The sequence below is a fragment of the Pimephales promelas genome, chromosome 22 (assembly GCF_988280905.1).
Source record: "Pimephales promelas chromosome 22, fPimPro1.hap1.1, whole genome shotgun sequence".
Classification (NCBI taxonomy): domain Eukaryota; kingdom Metazoa; phylum Chordata; class Actinopteri; order Cypriniformes; family Leuciscidae; genus Pimephales; species Pimephales promelas.
Genome location: NC_142790.1, coordinates 24155345 through 24176046, shown reverse-complemented (window position 1 = coordinate 24176046; position 20702 = coordinate 24155345). Strand labels below are relative to the sequence as shown.

General features: G+C 36.0%; 2 protein-coding genes across 3 annotated transcripts in view; one reads left to right on the top strand and one right to left on the bottom strand.

Moving 5' to 3' along the window:
- The first annotated feature begins 2638 nt into the window (after positions 1-2638).
- Positions 2639-16598, top strand: LOC120478883 (uncharacterized). The gene is made up of 4 exons (XM_039671065.2): positions 2639-2673; positions 6350-6414; positions 11088-11938; positions 14903-16598. Exons 1-4 carry the CDS (start codon positions 2639-2641, stop codon positions 15044-15046), a joined length of 1095 nt encoding a protein of 364 aa, XP_039526999.2. The 3' UTR covers positions 15047-16598.
- plppr5b (phospholipid phosphatase related 5b) overlaps positions 15147-20702 on the bottom strand; it is a 52229-nt gene continuing 46673 nt past the window's right edge. For both annotated transcript variants that reach the window (XM_089125641.1, XM_089125640.1), the window contains one exon: positions 15147-20021. In XM_089125641.1, the coding sequence (XP_088981767.1) occupies positions 19928-20021 (94 nt within the window). In that variant the 3' untranslated portion in view covers positions 15147-19927. The remainder of the gene's footprint in view (positions 20022-20702) is intronic.

The window sequence follows — 20702 nt, the reverse complement described above, 5'->3', positions numbered from 1 at the left end:
TCCTTGGCAGAGTCAAATATGTTAGTGTCTCCTTATGCACTATTAATTTGTAATTTGGTTTGAAAGTAAGTGCACTATGAATGTAAAAGCAAATAGAGTTATTGCTGCGGCGCTTGGCTTTTTCCTGCCATCACAGCAGCAGCTGTTCTCTGACTCGAGCATCTGAGGCTGGCTGGCAGAAAGCAGGCCTGCTCTGGGCTTCCCTCATGGAGACTTGGAAAGGGAAGTACGTGAATGCCTGAGTGACCAGATGGATCAGACAGCCTCAGGGAAGCCCACAGTCACCATGCTTCTCTGTTCCTTTTAGGATGCTCCAGCACAAGACTTAATTCAGCACGACCAAAGAGAAACCGCCAAAGAAACATTTCAAATATTGCCATTTCAAAGCTAAAAAGTTCTCAGATGTTTCAAGCAATTTTAAACTTGTTTGGGTTATACAAGATTCAACTATTTTTTTTAAGTCGGTTTAATGTCATTTAAGTTGAAATGACTCAAATATCCAATTTGATTGTACTTATTTTTATTTTATTTTTTTACAGAGTAGAACAGAATCGGAATATCGTGCAAAAACATTGATTTCAGTAATTCAACTTAAAAGGTGAAACTAATATATTATATAGACTCATTACATGCAAAGTGAGATATACTGCCAAAAGGATTATTAGGAACACCATACTAATACTGGGTTTGACCCCCTTTCACCTTCAGAACTGCCTTATTTCTATGTGGCATTGATTCAACAAGGTGCTAAAAGCATTCTTTAGAAATGTTGGCCCATATTGATAGGATAGCATCTTGTTGATGGAGATTTGTGGGATGCACATCCAGGGCACGAAGATCCCGTTCCACCACATCCCAAAGATGCTCTATTGGATTGAGATCTGGTGACTGTGGGGGCCATTTTAGTACAGTCAACTCATTGTCATGTTCAAGAAACCAATTTGAAATGATTCGAGCTTTATGACATGGCGCATTATCCTGCTGGAAGTAGCCATCCGAAGATGGGTACATGGTGGCCATAAAGGGATGGACATGGTTAGAAACAATGCTCAGGTAGGCTGTGGCATTTAAACGAAGCCCAATTGGCACTAAGGGGCCTAAAGTGTGCCAAGAAAACATCCCCCACACCATTACACCACCACCAGCAGCCTGCACAGTGGTAACAAGGCATGATGGATCCATGTTCTCATTCTGTTTACGCCAAATTCTGACTCTACCATTTGAAAGTCTCAACAGAAATCGAGACTCATCAGACCAGGCAACATTTTTCCAGTTTTCAACTGTCCAATTTTGGTGAGCTCTTGCAAATTGTTGCCTCTTTTTCCCATTTGTAGTGGAGATGAGTGGTACCCGGTGGGGTCTTCTGCTGTTGTAGCCCATCCGCCTCAAGTTTGTGTGTGTTGTGGCTTCAGAAATGCTTTGCTGCATACCTCGGTTGTAACGAGTGGTTATTTCAGTCAAAGTTGCTCTTCTATCAGCTTGAATCAGTCGGCCCATTCTCCTCTGACCTCTAGCATCAACAAGGCGTTTTCGCCCACAGGACTGCCGCATACTGAATGATTTCCCCTTTTCACACCATTCTTTGTGAAATGCTCAGACCGGCCCATCTGACACCAACAACCATGCCACGCTCAAAATTGCTTAAATCACCTTTCTTTCCCATTCTGACATTCAGTTTGGAGTTCAGGAGATTGTCTTGACCAGGACCACACCCCTAAATGCATTGAAGCAACTGCCATATGATTGGTTGATTAGACAATTGCATTAATGAGAAACTGAACAGGTGTTCCTAATAATCCTTTAGGTGAGTGTATTTCAAGCCTTTATTTGTTATTTTGATGATTATGGCTTACATCTTATGAAAACCCCAAATTCAAAATTAGAGCATTTTGAAAAGTTTTTCATAGCTGTAAGCCATAATCATCAAAAATATAACATAATCATCAAATTATAACATAAAGGCTTGAACTCTCACTAATTTTCCGCGTTTCACAAGTAGTTTGGATTCTTTGGAACCGGTTCTTTTTAGTGAAACAAAAGCATACCGCATACAAGAATTGTTGAGTTATGTAATCAGATTACTTTTTTCAAGTAACTAGTAAAGTATCAACATATCAGTTACTTTTCAAATAAGTAAGCAGTTACTTTGTTTTCCCATTTATTGACTGACACCTCTTCTGTCTTGACAGAAACCGTGAGTGAGTGCAGAGCTGTTGTGTGGACATGATGGTAATAGTAATCTCGATTAAATGTGAGCAGGCATCTCACAAAAACAGATTTGGTGTCGATAATGAATAAAAAATGAAATGCAATCTCAGAATATTATGCAAACCTACAATAATTAAATACTAAATAATTGCACATTGTACATTTAATCTCCCTTTATTAACCAATGTATTTGCTGCTGACCTTCGATGATCCAATTCAACCATTCTAATAACAAGTAAAAATTACTTTATATAAACTATTTTGTGTTTCTCTGGAAGATCAGCCTCATACACGTCAGCTTGACCAGTCACTGAAGTGTGTCCAAGTTCCTGGTTACTGTTGCGTCTCTCTTGTGTAATTATGGCATTGGGTGTGAACATTAGCAATGTCAAAGCATTCAGAAGAGACCACGAGAAAAATGTGTGCCAATATGCAGCTCAAGGAAGATAAACAGAAGAAAAATAGGTACAGTTATTAGTTTGATTTGACTATAATTTTTCCAGCATTTTAAACTTCTTAATTACACAATTTGGTTTGCATGTTGACACATGTTGATCTATTTATCTAATCTAATCTAAAATGTTGACTTATTCACAGAATTCTTTGACTATTTCTTTTTTATTTTGAACTTGTTTCCACAATTACCAGTTTTATTTATTTATTTTTTACTCTGAAGTGGAAACAGGCTTCATTAGATGTAAACATCTAAATCTTAAAGTTTTGTTTTCCGTCCTCTCTGTGTTATGGAAGCCCATTTCCACTTAATAATAATTGTGACTTTATATCTTCCAGTTTTGACTTAATCTCACAATGTGAATTTATATCTTAATTTAAATTTTGTCGAATGCAGACCTCTGAGTGTTTTACTCTAGATGGGAAGCAGTGTTGGCTCTCTCAGTACCGCTGTACAATACAATCTGCTAGAGGAATGAAGTTTCCACACCATCAAAACAACCCATTTCAGTTTTCTATGCTGCACTGAGCAGGGCTGTAACGGAGAAAATGACTCTACTTTATCTCGCTTGTGCATTACGATTTCCCAAAAAGTGTGCTTTAGAGGTGTTAGAGGTGGCTTGTGTTGTGCATCGGGCTGATATGAGGTGTCGGTAATGGAAAACAATAGCCGGGAATAGTTATGGACTTCCATGACTCATTGATCCTGGGCTATCGAGTCATTCTCTATAAAATGAGAGATTTGATGAGCTCTAGGTACATTCACAGCAAATCTGTTAGCATTGTATATGCTCGATTCTTTTGACTGCTTACTTGCAGGAACTGACTTTGTTTGCTATAGTAAAGAGCTTCTATTGTTTTGTTTCCATCGCATCTGAAGCAATTCAACACCTATTATGATGAATACAACACACTAGCTGTTGTGTCATAAAGTGTCCCGTCAGTCCTTTCTGTTTCATTTTTGACTCCACTATTGTTTAGTTAGCAAATCTATAAAATCACATTTAATTGCTAAAAGATAGCGTTTAAAGTAGCTTTTGTCAAGTAATGAGATTTAAACGAGTGTGAATAGTATTTCTGTGATAGGTCTATGTAAGATGAATTTGATATTATCATACGACAACAATCATAAATGTGTATCTGTAAAAAGGTTACTGTAAAAGTGTTTACAGTATTGTAATTTCATTTACAGTAATACAATTGTATACTGTATTAATATTTAAAGTATGAGTACTTTGTTTCTTTTACAGTACAAGTACCATATTTTAATTTACAGGAATGATAGTGTATATTGTATTCATGAGTACAACAACTGTATTTTTATTTACAGTATCAGAATTGATTTCCTATTGCATAATTAGATTTTTTATGATTTACAGTAGACAATAATTACAGTAGTAAACACAAATTTTCCCATAATCCTTGGCTATTTTATACTGTTGGCACATTTAACAGTAGTATACTGTACATATTTCAGTACAATACTGTTCAAATTACAAAAAACAAAAATCTGTTACAGTTATTTTAATTTTACAATAAAAATTTCATATACATGTATACTGTATGCGTGTGTGCGAGATATATATATATATATATATATATACAGTGTTTCCTCTACATTCATTCTCCCGTGGCGGGCCGCCACACTTAAAATCCTCCCGCCACGGCTGCAGCTTCTCAGTGACGTCCGATATTCTGCATAGTATTATGTTATTTTGTTAAGCCCCACTAAAGGCATAAAAAACTTTGTAAAGCACAATCAAGTTTTCACCCTATATTCCAAGACTTCTAAAGTCATTGCATAATGTGTAATTTTAGTCGCTAAGTTAAAGTTAACGGAAAGTCATCTTCCATTCAGAATTCACACAGCTCGTCGCGTTCGTTTGCGACACGACGACACTCTCTTCAAGGTAAATATTCCCATTATTATACTTCATTTGTAGATAAAGCATAAAGGTCTATGGTTTTCATAAAATGACTTTATCTTGCTGGAGTGGAGTTTATTGCCCATACCTTTCACATTCCCTTTATGTAAGATTACAGCATGGAGTCGAGAGAGTGCTTGTTCTTCATGCGCACTGAAATTTAAAACTGTTAAAAGAAAAGGCTCAAAAAACTGTTGCATATAGAATACACTAGCATTAGTGCTGCACGATTAATCATATCGCAATCGTAATAGCGATCTCAAACCTATGCAATTATATAACGCAAAATGCCGCGATTTTATATGAAATAAACAAATTAGGGCTATTAACGCAGCATCTCTTCTTTTTTATCATCCTTTGACTAGTGTTACACGATCCTGTTCTTATTCGTGCAAATGCCTTTTCGCATTTTGCACGACAAGAACTGAAAAGCTGCCTGTGAATGCCCTAAATGAGACTCGCAGAAAGACGCGCGCCATAATGCGCATGCACTGACGCGTGCCAGATTACAGTTCTCTTTCGAGCTTGAACGAACAATAACACACACAATTATGCCAAAATGTCGTTTTGTCGAGTATCTTCATAACGTAAGAAAAGCCTTAAGGACGAAAGGAGTTGTGCTATGAGGCGCATGTGAGATCCGCGTCTCGGCAACGGGTGCTCTTAAAGGGCCAGCAGCGAATAAAGCGTTCTGTCAGTCAAGTTAAAAGAATAAAGGGAAATTAGAAAATTACTCACTGATCTTGACTAAAGAACTTTTGTAGCTTTAATAAGGATTATTCTATATATAATTTATAATTCATGCAGCACATACTGTTTGATAACTTTATTCAATTTCTGTATCCTACCTGTTTAGACAGGAAGGGCACAGGTAAATATGGTTTTTATTATGGGTTTATGTGGGGATTGTTTGAAGTTCACTTAATTTAAAATTTGTTAAATTTTTTTTTTAGCCTAATAATTTTTTAAAAAAAAGTTGATAGCTTTCACTGTAATGATGGTTTGGTTGATGGTTTATTGATCATTAGGTGTTATCAATCATTTAGTTGTTGTCTGTAGTTTGAGTTGAGAAATAAACATTAATACACAGAATGATCACTAATCTGTGTGTGCATTTTACTTTAGAACCAAGCAAGTTGGACTCATGAAACCATTTTATTATATCGGAATCGCATATCACAATTGCAATATTGACCTCAGTAATTGCAATGGCAATATGACATTTTCCCCAAATCGTCCAGCCCTACTAAGCATATTATAGATATAATCCCTTCGCTATGTTCTTTTCAATGTGAAGCATTGCTTGCTGTGACTTGGTGTTGCTTCAAGTGCATCATTCTGCACACGGGATGCGCATGATCGATTATAATACTTTGGGGAGACAAGGCCCCCCCCACCGGGGAAATGGGCCTGCCCCCACAGCTTGGAAAAATCCTAGAGGAAACACTGATATATATATATATGAAATTTTAATTATATGTAAAATTTGCAACAATATAATTTAATAATTAAATAGAAATAGAATAGAAATGTTTATCATATGTAATTATATATATATATATATATATATAATTCTGCATGTTGTGTCTCATCAAATTCTCATTTACAGCAATCTGCAATCTCCAAATGTTTATTGGGCAAATGTGATATTTAGAAAAATTGTTTTTCAATCTTTCGATTTTCAGAGAACATAAAAACACTTTTAAAATATGTATTTGGAAAATTCAGGTCTTTTACGCATTTAACCCACAATGTTTCCACAGAAAAGGTGAGGAGAGGAATCTTTGCTGTGCTTGGGAATGTTCCGATACGGATAGCGGAATCAACGGTAAGCAATCAAACCCGTTCATAATCAGGGTACGTTTACACGTACTAAAAACAGAAACGTTTTTTCCTTTGTGTTTTTCACAACAACTGTTTACACGGCTCTGCGAAAATGACTAAAACTACTGTATTATGCATGACAGGCCAGTAGTTGGCGATGTCACTTTGTAAAGAAACACAAAACACATAATACGCATGTGCATGACTTCACTCACCGTTTTCACAATTATGCCCTTTTTGTCGTTTACACGGAGACTATAACGGTATCGTTTTCAAAAACTTGCACTTTCAAACCCGTTTTCAAAAGTTTGCGTTTTCAGGCCCCTAAAACGCCATTGTTGCGTAATTGAACGGCCAAAACGCATACAAAAATGCAGTTTTTAGTAGAAAACGGTCATGTAAATGCCCCCTCAGTCAGGGGACCTACTAAGTAATGGCTTGCATCATAATGAATCTGGTTGGTAGGAGTAAAATGCTGCCAAAGAAAAATCAATACACTCTCTGAAATGGCTAATCAGAGTCTTGAATGACGGTCCCACAGAGTTCTCTTAAACATGGTTAAGTTCAAGCAGCAGGAGAAGAGATAATAGGCGATGTAGCCGAATGTTTCTCTTAATGTTTGCAGCCCTGTGAACCTGTGTCTAATTACACTGTTGCTTTCACCTGCTGCTATGGGGAATTCTCTGTAGGGATCTGGAGCCATCCATTATGTGTGGCGCAAACATTTGTCTGCCACAGAGTCGAGCTTTCTACCCAGCATGCCTCAAAATCCCCTCGCAGTGTGTATCGAGACTGAAAAGAACGACTTCCTGCCAATCACTCAGCATGTAGGGGTTTCTACATACAGATATGAGCTCATGCTTCATTTGCAAAGGTTTTTTTTCTGTTTTAACTGGTAATTCTTGTTTGTTTGAGCTATTTACGATTGTTTTGACTGGAAAGGGAGAATTTCCGATATGGTTCTCACTGCGGAACATGAAATCCACAGGGAGGAGTCGGATCCAGATCTAACTCCTTCCACCACAGACCTACCCAACTCCGCCCCTTGATCCCTAAACCCAACCCTAATCCTACCCATCTCCACCCCTTGGATCTTGATCCGACTCCTCCCTGTGGATCTCATGTACTCCATTAAGGTGCTACTGGAATTTCTTTGCTTTTCTTACTTCTTCCCTTTCGAACAAGAAGTAGACGGGACTTAATTTTGTCCATTGGGAATTGATTGGATGCCTGTGATTTGCTATTGGTCGATATCATGTGAGTGACAGGTTGTCCCGCCCTCACGCCAGTAAACACATCATCAGAGAAGAGATATCGCTGTAAGAGGAAGGGGACGTTTTTTTGATTAAAGATTATGAGGGCAAATGAAGAAGAAAAAAGTGCAAGGTGCAAAAAACTGCAATATTAAATTAAAAACAAGATTTGTACATTTTGATTTTATGGTGACTTTAGGGCCAGTATCTTATCCAGAGAAATATCACGGATTTAAATCTGCTCTCTGTTCCACCTATTATTTTAAATTACACAGCATTTTATTTTTTTCTGAGTAACTTCAAGTAGCCTCATGGCGAATGTCAACAAGGGCAGTGTATGAGCCAGGACTGCCAACTGACTACCGTAGATGCACAAATGACACTTCACTCACAGCACCACTCTGGTATTGAGTCATGTGCTCAAATCATATACAATTATGGTAACTGATACCATTATCGACCCAACTCACTGCAATTAACTCTTGAGGGGGAAAAAAAGAAGCTTTACTAGTCTTGAACTTTTTTCTTGCAAAGATAAAGTATGCCACTTTAATGGTATTGGGCCTTATACTGATAATTTTGCACATATTGCTTATTTAAGCTCGCAGAAAAGTTCCAATGCAACAGGTGCGTGTGCACAGAAACCCCTTATGGTCATCGTTCATCATTGTTGGTGAATCCAAGTTAATTTAAATGAGGCCGGTTCGTCAACTAGTAATTTGCATAAAAAGCACTCAGTGCATTTCCATACAAACTCAATTCAATTCAGGATTGTGTTTTGGAGCTTATCAGTTGGAATCTGTGTACAGGATGCATTTTTTAGGTCATTTTTGGTTTTTTTTTTACTTGTAGATACATTATTATAACCCTAATAATATTTCTCCATATACATCTATAATAAATATATTTTTATGCGCAAATTAACCTTACTTATTAATAAATCATTTATGTGTGAAAACATTCTAGCTGACAAAGAAAATGAAAGCTTATAATAGTGCATATCTGTAATATTTTTCCAAACTCCAGAAATTAGCATCTTCTAAAAATGTTGTGAAAAACATTAATATTGCACATTAGAGGTCTCATGGGAGAAAATATAAGCCAGATGTTGTTTAAATCTACCACCATAGTAAAAATTGGATTTCTTTTTTTTTTAAAGCTATGGCAAACACAGACAAAATATGTAAGATTCTACCTTATTTCTTGCTTTCAAACTGAGAAAAAAAACCTAAAAAACGATTATTTTCAACTAAAGAACTAATGGAGAACCTTTATTTTAAAGCATGTTCAGACAGCAGAACCTGATTTCACCAAGTAAAACACAACCTTGGATCTTGAAACATCATTCCAATCAACCAATCAGATTTGAGGGACAAGTTTGCGGTTTATGTCAACCAGGGTTAGGTGCTTCAACATCAGTGTTATTCACTTATTTTAAGGATAAGTTATGGTTATGGGTAGGTTTAGGTATATGGTTAATCTCACATTTTAGTTAGTGGTCTCAGATTATGGATCTCTCCCTGCTCACCAAAAGTTAGATGTTGAGCACATTTGCATTTAAATCCTTCACCACTCACCTTCTTTGAAGCAAACAGTGAGTCATGCTGAGTCCCACAGCGTCGGCGCCGCTTTCTGAAAGATGGCCGTAGAGTGGGACATCGATCAGAGCCGGGCCACGCTGGGGTCAGACTTGACATTTAAAAACCGGACCTGTGATTAATCATCGACCGAACAGAGCTCAGACCTCACGGCATTTGTATTGCAGCCCCGGGGACATCTAAAGACCCATGATAGGGGGAGTGTTTAAAGTCCCTGTAAAGGCAATTCTACAAAAAAGTTCTAAACACATTATAAATGTTACATATATGTATTGCTAAAACATATTACAAAGACTGTGAACTGTGAAGTACTGAAATGTGCAGTTAGACCGTTAAACAGTTTTTCCCCATTGCAATTTTACGGATTGTTTGGGCGGGGCTAAAACAGGGCTCGATGACGCACCGGAGCCCATGAGCTCCTGGACACACCCCTATTTGATCACATTCGCATTCACCGCTCAATCACGAGTGACTGTCAGTACTATTAGTTACTACAGCTGAGTTTGCTACAGTTTTCTAGCTAGCTATGCCTTCAACACAGAAATGCATAGGCCACTACCTGAATGCGATCATACAAAACAGATCGGTATCTTTATTTAAATTCCCTAAAAACGATCACATCAAGAAGAGGTTTTTAGAGAGCCAACCTTGATGAAGAGCTGAGGATCACCGCCAACACCCGCCTCTGAAGTGATCATTTTACACGGGATCGTTTTATAAACTTTCCTCAGAGACAACTGGGATTCACTGATAATCAGCTGTTGCTGGTGAACGGGGCACAAACGATCTCACCGCGAATTTTCTCCCGCCTCAGCGTTCATTCTCCCGTCCCGAAAGCAGTATCAGATATCACCGTCGACAGCTTTCCCGCGAGTGGGCGTGGTTTCAACGCAGCCATCGGACACGCCCCCAGCGTTTGAGAACAGAGATAACTGCTCATTTTTTCAAGATTTTGATAGCTTATTTTATGTGTCATTCAAATTTGGCTGGGTGGCTAATAACACATTTTTCTGTGGTGTGACAAACTCAGAACACATACTTAATTTTGACTTTACAGGGACTTTAACACTTATTATGTTATAGAAATAACCATGTTAAACAATAATGTTTATCTTTACTCAAATGCATGTGAGGATGCTCTCAAAACACAAAAAAATGACAAAAATTTTCAGGGTTCACAGGATTACTTAAAAATGACCGGCAGGCGTGTTGCAGTTAGTAATAGATCATCCAAAGCCTTTCCAGTTATCCTTTTGTAGGAGCGTTTGCAAAATTAGTTCAAAAAGTGGTAGTGTGCTAATTTGCACCTATATACAATTGAAGTAGCAATGAAGAATAGTAATAAAGCTTTCCAGAAAACACTACTTATTTGGCTCTTTCATCAGGACACAGAATTTTGAGACCAAACTACATTTCCCATCATTATCTGTTTGTATTCATGAGTTGAGAAGTTAATCGTGATGTCAAATACAATCAACTCTTTGGATGAGTATGATTTATTTGAATTATTTTCTGTTTCAAATAATAGCTATTATTTTATCATGGTTCCCACAAAATATTAAACGCACAACTGATTTAAACATTGATAATAATAATAAATGTTTCTTGAGCAGCAAATCAGAATATTAGAGTGATTTATGAAGGATCATGTGACACTTAATACTGGAGTAATGATGCTGGAAATTCAGCTTTGCATCACATGAATGAATTATATTATCCACATAGAAAGTTCACTTAAATTTTAGTAATATTTCACATTTTTACTTGATTTTTTTGTTCGCATTTTACACTAATTTCCCCCACCCCCTACTTATTTTTTTTAACAGATAAAAATGGATTTCATCGATACCGGGACTCTAAACAGAAGGTTAGGTACAAATGCAGTTACTTGGATGAGAAGAACTTCATTTTGTCCCCTCATTTATTCGCTCAGCCCAGGTCGTGTGTATCTGGATCAAATGCATCAGATAGAGCAAACTCAAGATGGAAAGCATCACAAATAACTCTCGTCCCTGCTAAATCTGCCAACCTGAATGTGAACATTACCAGTGAGAGATCAAGTGCACCAGACACAAGCTGTGTACCCATAAATCCCAGTGAATCTAGCGATTCAAAGACCCAGAGACAAAATATTGCCAGTGAGAACTCAATGCAAGTACATATCGTAGAGGTAAGCAGGATTCTGCCAATGATAGAGTGGCTTCCTGAAACGTCTCGTGAACAAATGACGGTGGAAAGCAAAGGCTGGCGGTGCGACGGATTTGTCAAGGCAAGCCACGAAACAAGGAGTCCTGAAGCTTTTCGGAAAGAGGCATCTGGAAAAAAACTTGAATGGAGCCATCGGCACCTGGCTAAGGTGGCACACCTCGGGTCGTCATTGCCCGCCGATGGCCTGCCAACCGCAGCCAGACACAGGGTGGTGATCCGGAGAGTGGCACGAGTAAGAGGTTACAGAGGGACTCAGGTACAGGGCAGTCATGGGGAACAGAAGCTCCAACCATTACCGAATCACAAAGACCTGTACAATATCTACAGTCTCCCAGCACTACAAAATCAGTATGAATGCCTCTGTAGTCCTTTCCAACCACGAATGAGACACAGTCCAGTGGGAGACCTCGCACAGAACACCGACAGGAAACAGAAAGGACAGCGGAGACAGTTTTCTGATGCAATTGGGGTAAGATTGATGGAAACCTGTTTCCACAATGGAACAAAAACATTTTCCTCAGCAATTCTGAGTTTACATCTCACAATTCAGACTTTTTCCTCACAATTCAGAGTTTAGCCTATATCTCACAATTCAGACTTTTACCTCACAATTCGGAGTTTATATCTCACAATTCATACTTTAACCTCACAATTCTGAGTTTAAATCTCACAATTCAGACTTTTTCCTCACAATTCTGAATTTATATCTCACAATTCACACTTTTACCTCACAATTCTGAGATTTTATCTCACAATTCATACTTTTACCTCACAATTCTGACTTTATATCTCGCAATTCAGACTTTTTCCTCACAATAGTTTATATCTCACAATTCAGACTTTTTCCTCACAATTCTGAGTTTATATCTCACAATTCAGACTTTTTCCTTACAATTCTGAGTTTATATCTTGCAATTCAGACTTTTTCCGAACAATTCTGAGGAAAAAAGTCAGAATTGCTAGATGTTGACTGGTAACTCGGAGAAGAAAAGTACGAATTGTGAGATGTGAACTCACATTTGTGAGAGAACAAAACATTTTTATGTGTTTATTCCATGGCAGAATACTGAATTACAAAATGTTCACAAAATTTGGAGAAAAAAAAGTCAGAATTGCGAGATGTAAAGGTGCGTTCATGCCATGTTGTAATTATTGTAATTATAAAATTGCCATGTTTACGTTGTCGTAGAACTCATTATACAGCTTGTAAACTGGGAATTTTCTGAGAGCTCCCACTTATATCATGCGACCTCTGTAACACCTGACCACTGCCAATTAATTTTGTCATAAAAAAGCACAATTCTAAGTGCAACAACAGCTTAGAGAATGTCACGTTGTCATTTTGTAATTAGTATTAAGTATGACCTATGAGTAAGACATGCCATGAACGCAGCATTACCTGTGGGAAAAAGTCAGAATTGCAAGATGTAAACTCGCAATTACGAGTTTAGAATTTGCAATTGCAAGGTATAAAATAATAATAAAAAATAAATAAACAGAATTGTGAGATATCTTATTTTTTATTCCGTGACAGAAACAAGCTTCCCTAGGTTGATGTTCTAAAACAAAAGGTCTTTTTAGGTCTAAAAGGCAAGACCATTTTGCTGCTTTTGAGATTCCCGAATTTGTTTTCTGTACAAATCTTTCTCAGACACGTCAGCTAATCAATGTCCTGACTCAAACACCTCGTCTCTAAACCACAAAGGCCAAACTTTCCAATTTTGCGAACTGAATGAAAACCGAAACAATGTGACACAGTAAGGCAGCTTGTTCACACTGGGAAACATGCAGTGCGGATTGATTGTTTGAAAGATATTGACCCATTTCGTGGTAAACAGAAATGAATGATTTTGTTACACAATCAGCCTCTATTTGATTCCAGATAAATGAGACATGGACTTGTAGCTATTGTTAGCTGCCAAGTATTACAGGAGCAATTTAGACTCTAAAAATAAAGCGCTTCTGTTGTGGTATTGGCTTTTGGAGGGCATGCTGAACTATAGAAATATGGTTAGAAAAGCATCAGTGCATTGCAATGTATCGGCCTGACGATGAAAACTCAATGCCTCCATTATAGAATTATTATGAAATACAATTAGGCTACTAAAACTTCATTATACTACCAACATTACCTTGAGTATAGCTATTATAGTATAGCTATAAAGCAAGTATAGTATAGTATAGTATAGTATAGTATAGTATAGTATAGTATAGTATATAGCTTAAAGCTATTTGGAAATTGTTTATTATTTTCCATGCCTAAAAGGAAATTTAAGCAGCGGAGCTTTATAGCCTTTTTTTCTTTCTTTAGAATAACTTACCCTAACAAAACAAGTACAAATAAACCAGGAAAGCATATCAAGAAAGCAAAGGTATAACTACTTCCGGTCGTCAGCTACTGAGGTAAACACTACAGTAACGTTAAACACAGCGCAGTTGGCGACATTTATAGCTGGTGTTTACAGGAGCTAATACCCATTTAAGATGTACACCTAATTGCCAATCGGACTTCCAGAGCCCTGAATACTATGTTAAACAAAGGATTTAAGTTTACGCCTCCTCATTTATTCATGATTATGAAGGTATAAAAGAATAAAATCCTTACCTCATAGTTAATCACAAGCAACATGTTGAAGTCCAAAAGAATGCAGTTTCAAAAGTCTTTGAAGTGCTTCTAAGCCTCTGCACGATCACAGCTGGAGAATGGGGTCTTATCAAGCGAAACCATTGTTCATTTTCTAAAAATACTAAACATTTATATACTTTTTAACCACAGTTGTTCATGTTGTGCCGTATGCAAGGCGCCAGGCCTCGATGGAAACGTCACGCGTCACGTCCATGGTCACGTCATCTCAGTTATCTGTCTGTGTAGTCCGGTTCAAAAAGGCAGGAAAGGGCGAAAAATTTCATCTAATTTTCGCATCCAAATTCGAAATTGTCCGACAGCTTAGTTTTAATTTATAATTAAAAAAAAAAAAACCCTCAGCGATCACCTAACTACTGCAAACCGGAAATGCTTATACCCGTTTTCCGGTTTGAACGCTGGGCGCATGGCTGGGCGCTCGGCACAACCCCCAATGAACCTTTAGCTATCAGTGTGATTTTCATGCCCTGCTTTATTACATTTTCAGCATTAGATTTAGCTTTAAAATAAGTTCTCAAAAGATAAAACACTCTTCTAAGCCCATGTGGCGTGTGTGTAGTTTGTCAGTGGTTTCAGAAGAGCAGTCAGATTGAAGATATAAAAAAGGAGGGAATCTCAGTGCAGCGGAATGTGTTTCCCTTAGGAAAAGAATCAATCCTTATGATGTGGGGAGAGAAGAGAGAGAAAGAGATGTTCCCTTTAACCCTGTTGAGTGACAGTAACAAATGTGGGCTTGTAAAAACGCTCCATCTTTCCTGATTGCTTGTTTGTCTGTTTGTGTCTCCTCAGGACATTCGGTATCAGTTAGGATGGCCGAAGAACACTGAATCACCTCCATACCACGTCACTTTCTCTCATATTTTACAGGTTCTCCAGAGCAAACCAGGCAATATTTCAGAAGTCAGGGGCCAGAGATCCCACAGGGCTCTTTAAACGCTTCTGAGAGCGTTCAATATAAGACGTCCTTTGCTTTATTATAGTCCGTACATATCAGTGAAGTGCTGGCCAAAGAAAAACACCACAGGCTTCAGAATATATTTTTTTTAGTCAAACTTTAATTTTTATCGTCTCTACAGTGTAAAAGGTCATGAATTCTTGGATTCACGTTGATTTTGTGGTAAATCCATATTCAAATAAACCATTCAGGAATTTTCGAGGTGGGATGGGAGGAGAAAATATAGGAATCAGAAGTTAAAAAAAAGCTTTTGGAGGTTGAAAGAACATCTTTTAACAACCAAAACGTCTGCGCAAGCTATAAAACATAGAACTTAAAATAAATATAAAAACATCCATTTGTACACAGTAAACCAGTGTGATACCACAGCTAAGACCAAAGAATGTCAATGATAAATACAGTACAATATGTACTTACAGTATGCCATCGTACACCCACAAACCCCCAGCCACACATACATGTACAGCACAAACATAAAAAAATAAACATCAATAATCTCAGACAAAAATTACAGTCATGTGCATTTACACTGTACACACCATGTTTCATTTTAATACTGCTGCAGATGCTGATCGCTTTCATTTAGAATTTATTTAGTGCTTTAGGAATATATACCATTTATCACACCAATATATTATATATGTATATATAATAATACAAATAAAAAATAGATATCATTTGAGGTAAAGCCAAATAGGAATTTTCAAGGAATGAGATGAGGAGAAACACATTATTGCTCTTTTAAGGATCGGTCACATCAGCAGGACAAGGGCAACCATATATTTAGGAATCTTCTGGGTTACTTTATGGGCTTGTGAGACCATAATCCGGCCCTTGGATAACATGTACCACCGTTGAAAAGTTTGGGGTCGTACTTTTTTTTTTTTTTTTTCTGTTTATGGAAAAAAGTATTTTATGAACACCAAGGCTGCATTTATTTGATCAAAAATATAGTAAACCTGTGATATTGTGAAATATTATTACACTTTTTTTATTATTAAACTTTTAAAAAAAAATATTTTTATACATTTATATTAACTGCCATTATTTAATATTTCATTAGATATAATTTATCCCTGTGATGCAAAGCTGTATTTTCAGTATCATGCAGTCTTTAGTGTCACATGATCCTTCAAAAATCATTATATTTATGACGATTTGCTCCTTAAGAAATTATTATTACTAATGTTGAAAACCGCTTAATGGTTTTATGGAAACCATGATAAAAAAAATCAGGAATGTTTAATGAATTAAAAGCATTTATTAGTAACAGAAATGTTTTGTAACATTATTTATGGTTTTTTTACCGTCCCTTTTAAACAATTTAATTTATCCTTGCGGAATAAAATAATATTTTATTATAATAAAATAAAAATCTGACCCCAAACTTATGAACGGTAGTGTCGATTACCACACAGAATAATTTCAAAAAGCAATAGTTTACAGTAATATACTGTAAATTGAGGAGCAAGAGTCCTGCAAACTACACCTTCAGAAACACAACCAGTTCCTCAACCTAAAAAAAGTACATCCCACCTCAAAAAAGCTTCTTGGACAACTCAAACAGCACATTTTTACTGAATAATTTGTAGGAGCAACTAATAATGAGTCCTCCATTTTAAGTGTATTACTCTAAACACAACAAAATGAACATTTTACAAAATGAAGGACAACTTGAATTAGTCATCATTTACAGCATTAAACCAATGCTAGATGTAGACATTGATCTAAGATAACCCAGAATATTCCTTTAAACGGCACCATGACATGACTGAAACACAGGGCCAGAGATCTGAAATATAAATAAGCACAGAACTGTATCTTTTTCAAATAAAATGTATAACCACAACTTTACACATGAGGTATCATGGTTTGTTTTTAAGTATCACAGGAGAAAAAGAGGCTTTCTGAATCATTATTTCCTCAACATTTACAATATCGTTCATCTATGAAAGGTTTGCTGGCCATTAAAACAGTGTGAAACAAATCCCTATGCGAGTATCATTATGTCAAGCACTGGTTTAATGGACCGACTCATTATTCTAGTGAGATGGCTGATGATTGTCTTAGCAGATGATCTGTCTTTCACAGCTGGGTGATCACGGTTTGAGCACAGCTTCACTGTGAATGTCCATTGGCCACTGGGTAAAGTTGAGTCTTGGCTCATAACTTGGCTCTAACCAATGGATCTGGAACTGCTTTTTTTGCTGCTAGTACAGTAGGTGAGTACTTGAATTTATCTGAGCTTTGGTATTCTTTAAATGTGAGCTTTCAACAGGTTTTTTTTTTTTAGCTTATTTTCTGCCTTATTTTTGTGGACACAGTGTATTTACGCATGTATGGAAGCAAAATTCTGCCTCAGAGTGAAAAATAAAATAGGTAATTATCAAGAATAAAGTCACATTGTGAGATATAAAATGACAATTAGGAGAAATAAAGATGCAATGAAGAGAAATAAACTCATAATTGTAATTTTATACATCACAATATGAGTAAAAGTTAAAATTGTGATGTACAGAAGTCACAATTTGAGAAAAATGTTGCGAGATATAGTCACAATTATGAGGATTAGTCACAAATGTGTCACAATTAAAAGAAATAGTCAGATATTAAAATCCCAATTATGAGATATAAAGCTGTAGTTGTGAGATAAAGCCACACAATTTGAGAAAAGTCGCAAATATGTGAAATAAAGTCGCAATTGTGAGATATAAAATCCCAATTCTAAGAAATAAAGTTGCAATTGTGAGATTTTTAAGTTGCAATTAAGAGAAATAAATTCATATTGCGAGACATAAATTAAAAAATTATTAGTAAAAGTAATTGTGACAATTTTCACAATTTGGAAAAGAAACTTGTGAGATATAAAATCACAATTAGGAGAACTAAAGATGCAATGAAGAGAAATAAACTCATAATTGTAATTTTATACATCACAATATGAGTAAAAGTTAAAATTGTGATGTACAGAAGTCACAATTTGAGAAAAATGTTGCGAGATATAGTCACAATTATGAGGAATAGTCACAAATGTGTCACAATTAAAAGAAATAGTCAGATATTAAAATCCCAATTATGAGATATAAAGCTGTAGTTGTGAGATAAAGTCACACAATTTGAGAAAAGTCGCAAATATGTGAAATAAAGTCGCAATTGTGAGATATAAAATCCCAATTCTAAGAAATAAAGTTGCAATTGTGAGATTTTAAGTTGCAATTAAGAGAAATAAATTCATATTGCGAGACATAAATTTAAAAATTATTAGTAAAAGTAATTGTGACAATTTTCACAATTTGGAAAGAAACTTGTGAGATATAAAATCACAATTAGGAGAACTAAAGATGCAATGAAGAGAAATAAACTCATAATTGTAATTTTATACATCACAATATGAGTAAAAGTTAAAATTGTGATGTACAGAAGTCACAATTTGAGAAAAATGTTGCGAGATATAGTCACAATTAGGAGGAATAGTCACAAATGTGTCACAATTAAAAGAAATAGTCAGATATTAAAATCCCAATTATGAGATATAAAGCTGTAGTTGTGAGATAAAGTCACACATTTTGAGAAAAGTCGCAAATATGTGAAATAAAGTCGCAATTGTGAGATATAAAATCCCAATTCTAAGAAATAAATTTGCAATTGTGAGATTTTTAAGTTGCAATTAAGAGAAATAAATTCATATTGCGAGACATAAATTGAAAAATTATTAGTAAAAGTAATTGTGACAATTTTCACAATTTGGAAAGAAACTTGTGAGATATAAAATCACAATTAGGAGAACTAAAGATGCAATGAAGAGAAATAAACTCATAATTGTAATTTTATACATCACAATATGAGTAAAAGTTAAAATTGTGATGTACAGAAGTCACAATTTGAGAAAAATGTTGCGAGATATAGTCACAATTATGAGGAATAGTCACAAATGTGTCACAATTAAAAGAAATAGTCAGATATTAAAATCCCAATTATGAGATATAAAGCTGTAGTTGTGAGATAAAGTCACACATTTTGAGAAAAGTCGCAAATATGTGAAATAAAGTCGCAATTGTGAGATATAAAATCCCAATTCTAAGAAATAAAGTTGCAATTGTGAGATTTTAAGTTGCAATTAAGAGAAACAAATTCATATTGCGAGACATAAATTTAAAAATTATTAGTAAAAGTAATTGTGACAATTTTCACAATTTGGAAAGAAACTTGTGAGATATAATCGCAATTAGGAGAGATAATTACAATTGTGATAAATAATGTTGCTGTGAGATTTTAAAATCACAATTATGAGATAATGAATTATTCCATCAAAATAAAGTTTTAGCAGATTTTAAGCAGACAGTCTACTATTACTCTAATGATACTTAGTTGACATGTAGTTCAAAGTTACTTAGTGTCAGTCAAAATAGAAATAAAGTCAAAATTACCTTTTTTTGTTTACTCTGAGGAAGAAACAGGCTTCCATATGTTTTCACTCATCCAATGCAAGCTCTAAAAAGAAACAAATTCATATAGGAATAAACACTTTCTGAAATATAAGCAGACGAAGAAAACACATATCCACAAATACAAGTCCATTTTTAATTCCACAGGTAGGTATTCGCATCAACCTGCCATAAATCCCATAAACACAGACACGCATGCTCTCCATATACGTGAGCAACTGAGATATTCTGAGCTCTAGTACTTGGTCAGAGCCAGTCCGGGAAATGTGAAGTGTGAAGCTTCAGTCATTAGTTGCGTGATGGTAACAGTTATTAGTAGACGGGACCAAGATTTTCACACACACAAAGCAAGGGCAGAGCGATCCAAAACGACACCATAGAGAACATGACCACTGTGTTAGCGTTGAGCCGTGACTATCGGGACTGGACGGTAAACAGCGTGGATGTCCAGTGTGTCTGCCACACTGCCGACTCAAGGTCACGTGATCTCAGCGAAGGAGATGTGATTCTGTTGACAGAGTTAGACAGAAGGAAGGACGTCAGCAAAAACTTGAGGGCATCAAACACACACATCAAATCTGCTTTGCAAGAGGACACACTCTTTTAGATGCAAACCGTTTCCACTCAAGGTTTGAGGAGATGGATATTTACACTAGCTGTTGGGCGCTGTACCTAAATGCACTGCAAAAACATCTGTCTTGTTTTCCAATAAGAATTCTTACATTTATGCCTACAGAAAAAAATGAATATTTGTCAATGTCAACTAAAATAAAAATGTTTATGTATATTATAAACATTATTAATTAAATTTTATAAGTTCTAAAAACTTTTGCAGAAGCAATTTCACTTTGTAAGGATGTTTAGACATTTTTACTGGAAAACAAGGAAAATATATTGAAAGAGAAGACAGAAAGTGTTCATGTTACTTTAAAAAAAATTGCACTACTGTTCAAATGTTTGGGGTCGGTAAAATATTTCAAGACGTTCCTTATGCTCGCTAAGGCTGCATTTATCTGATCAAAAATAAAAAGCTTTACTTTCAGCGTCATTATACTCCAGTCTTCAGTTACTATCAACAGTAAACCGTCTGTTGAGGGATCATCAAAATAAAGTGTTACCAGATATAAGCATACTCTAATGACTGCTAGTTAAAGGGATACTCCACCGTTTTTTCATATTAAACTATAAG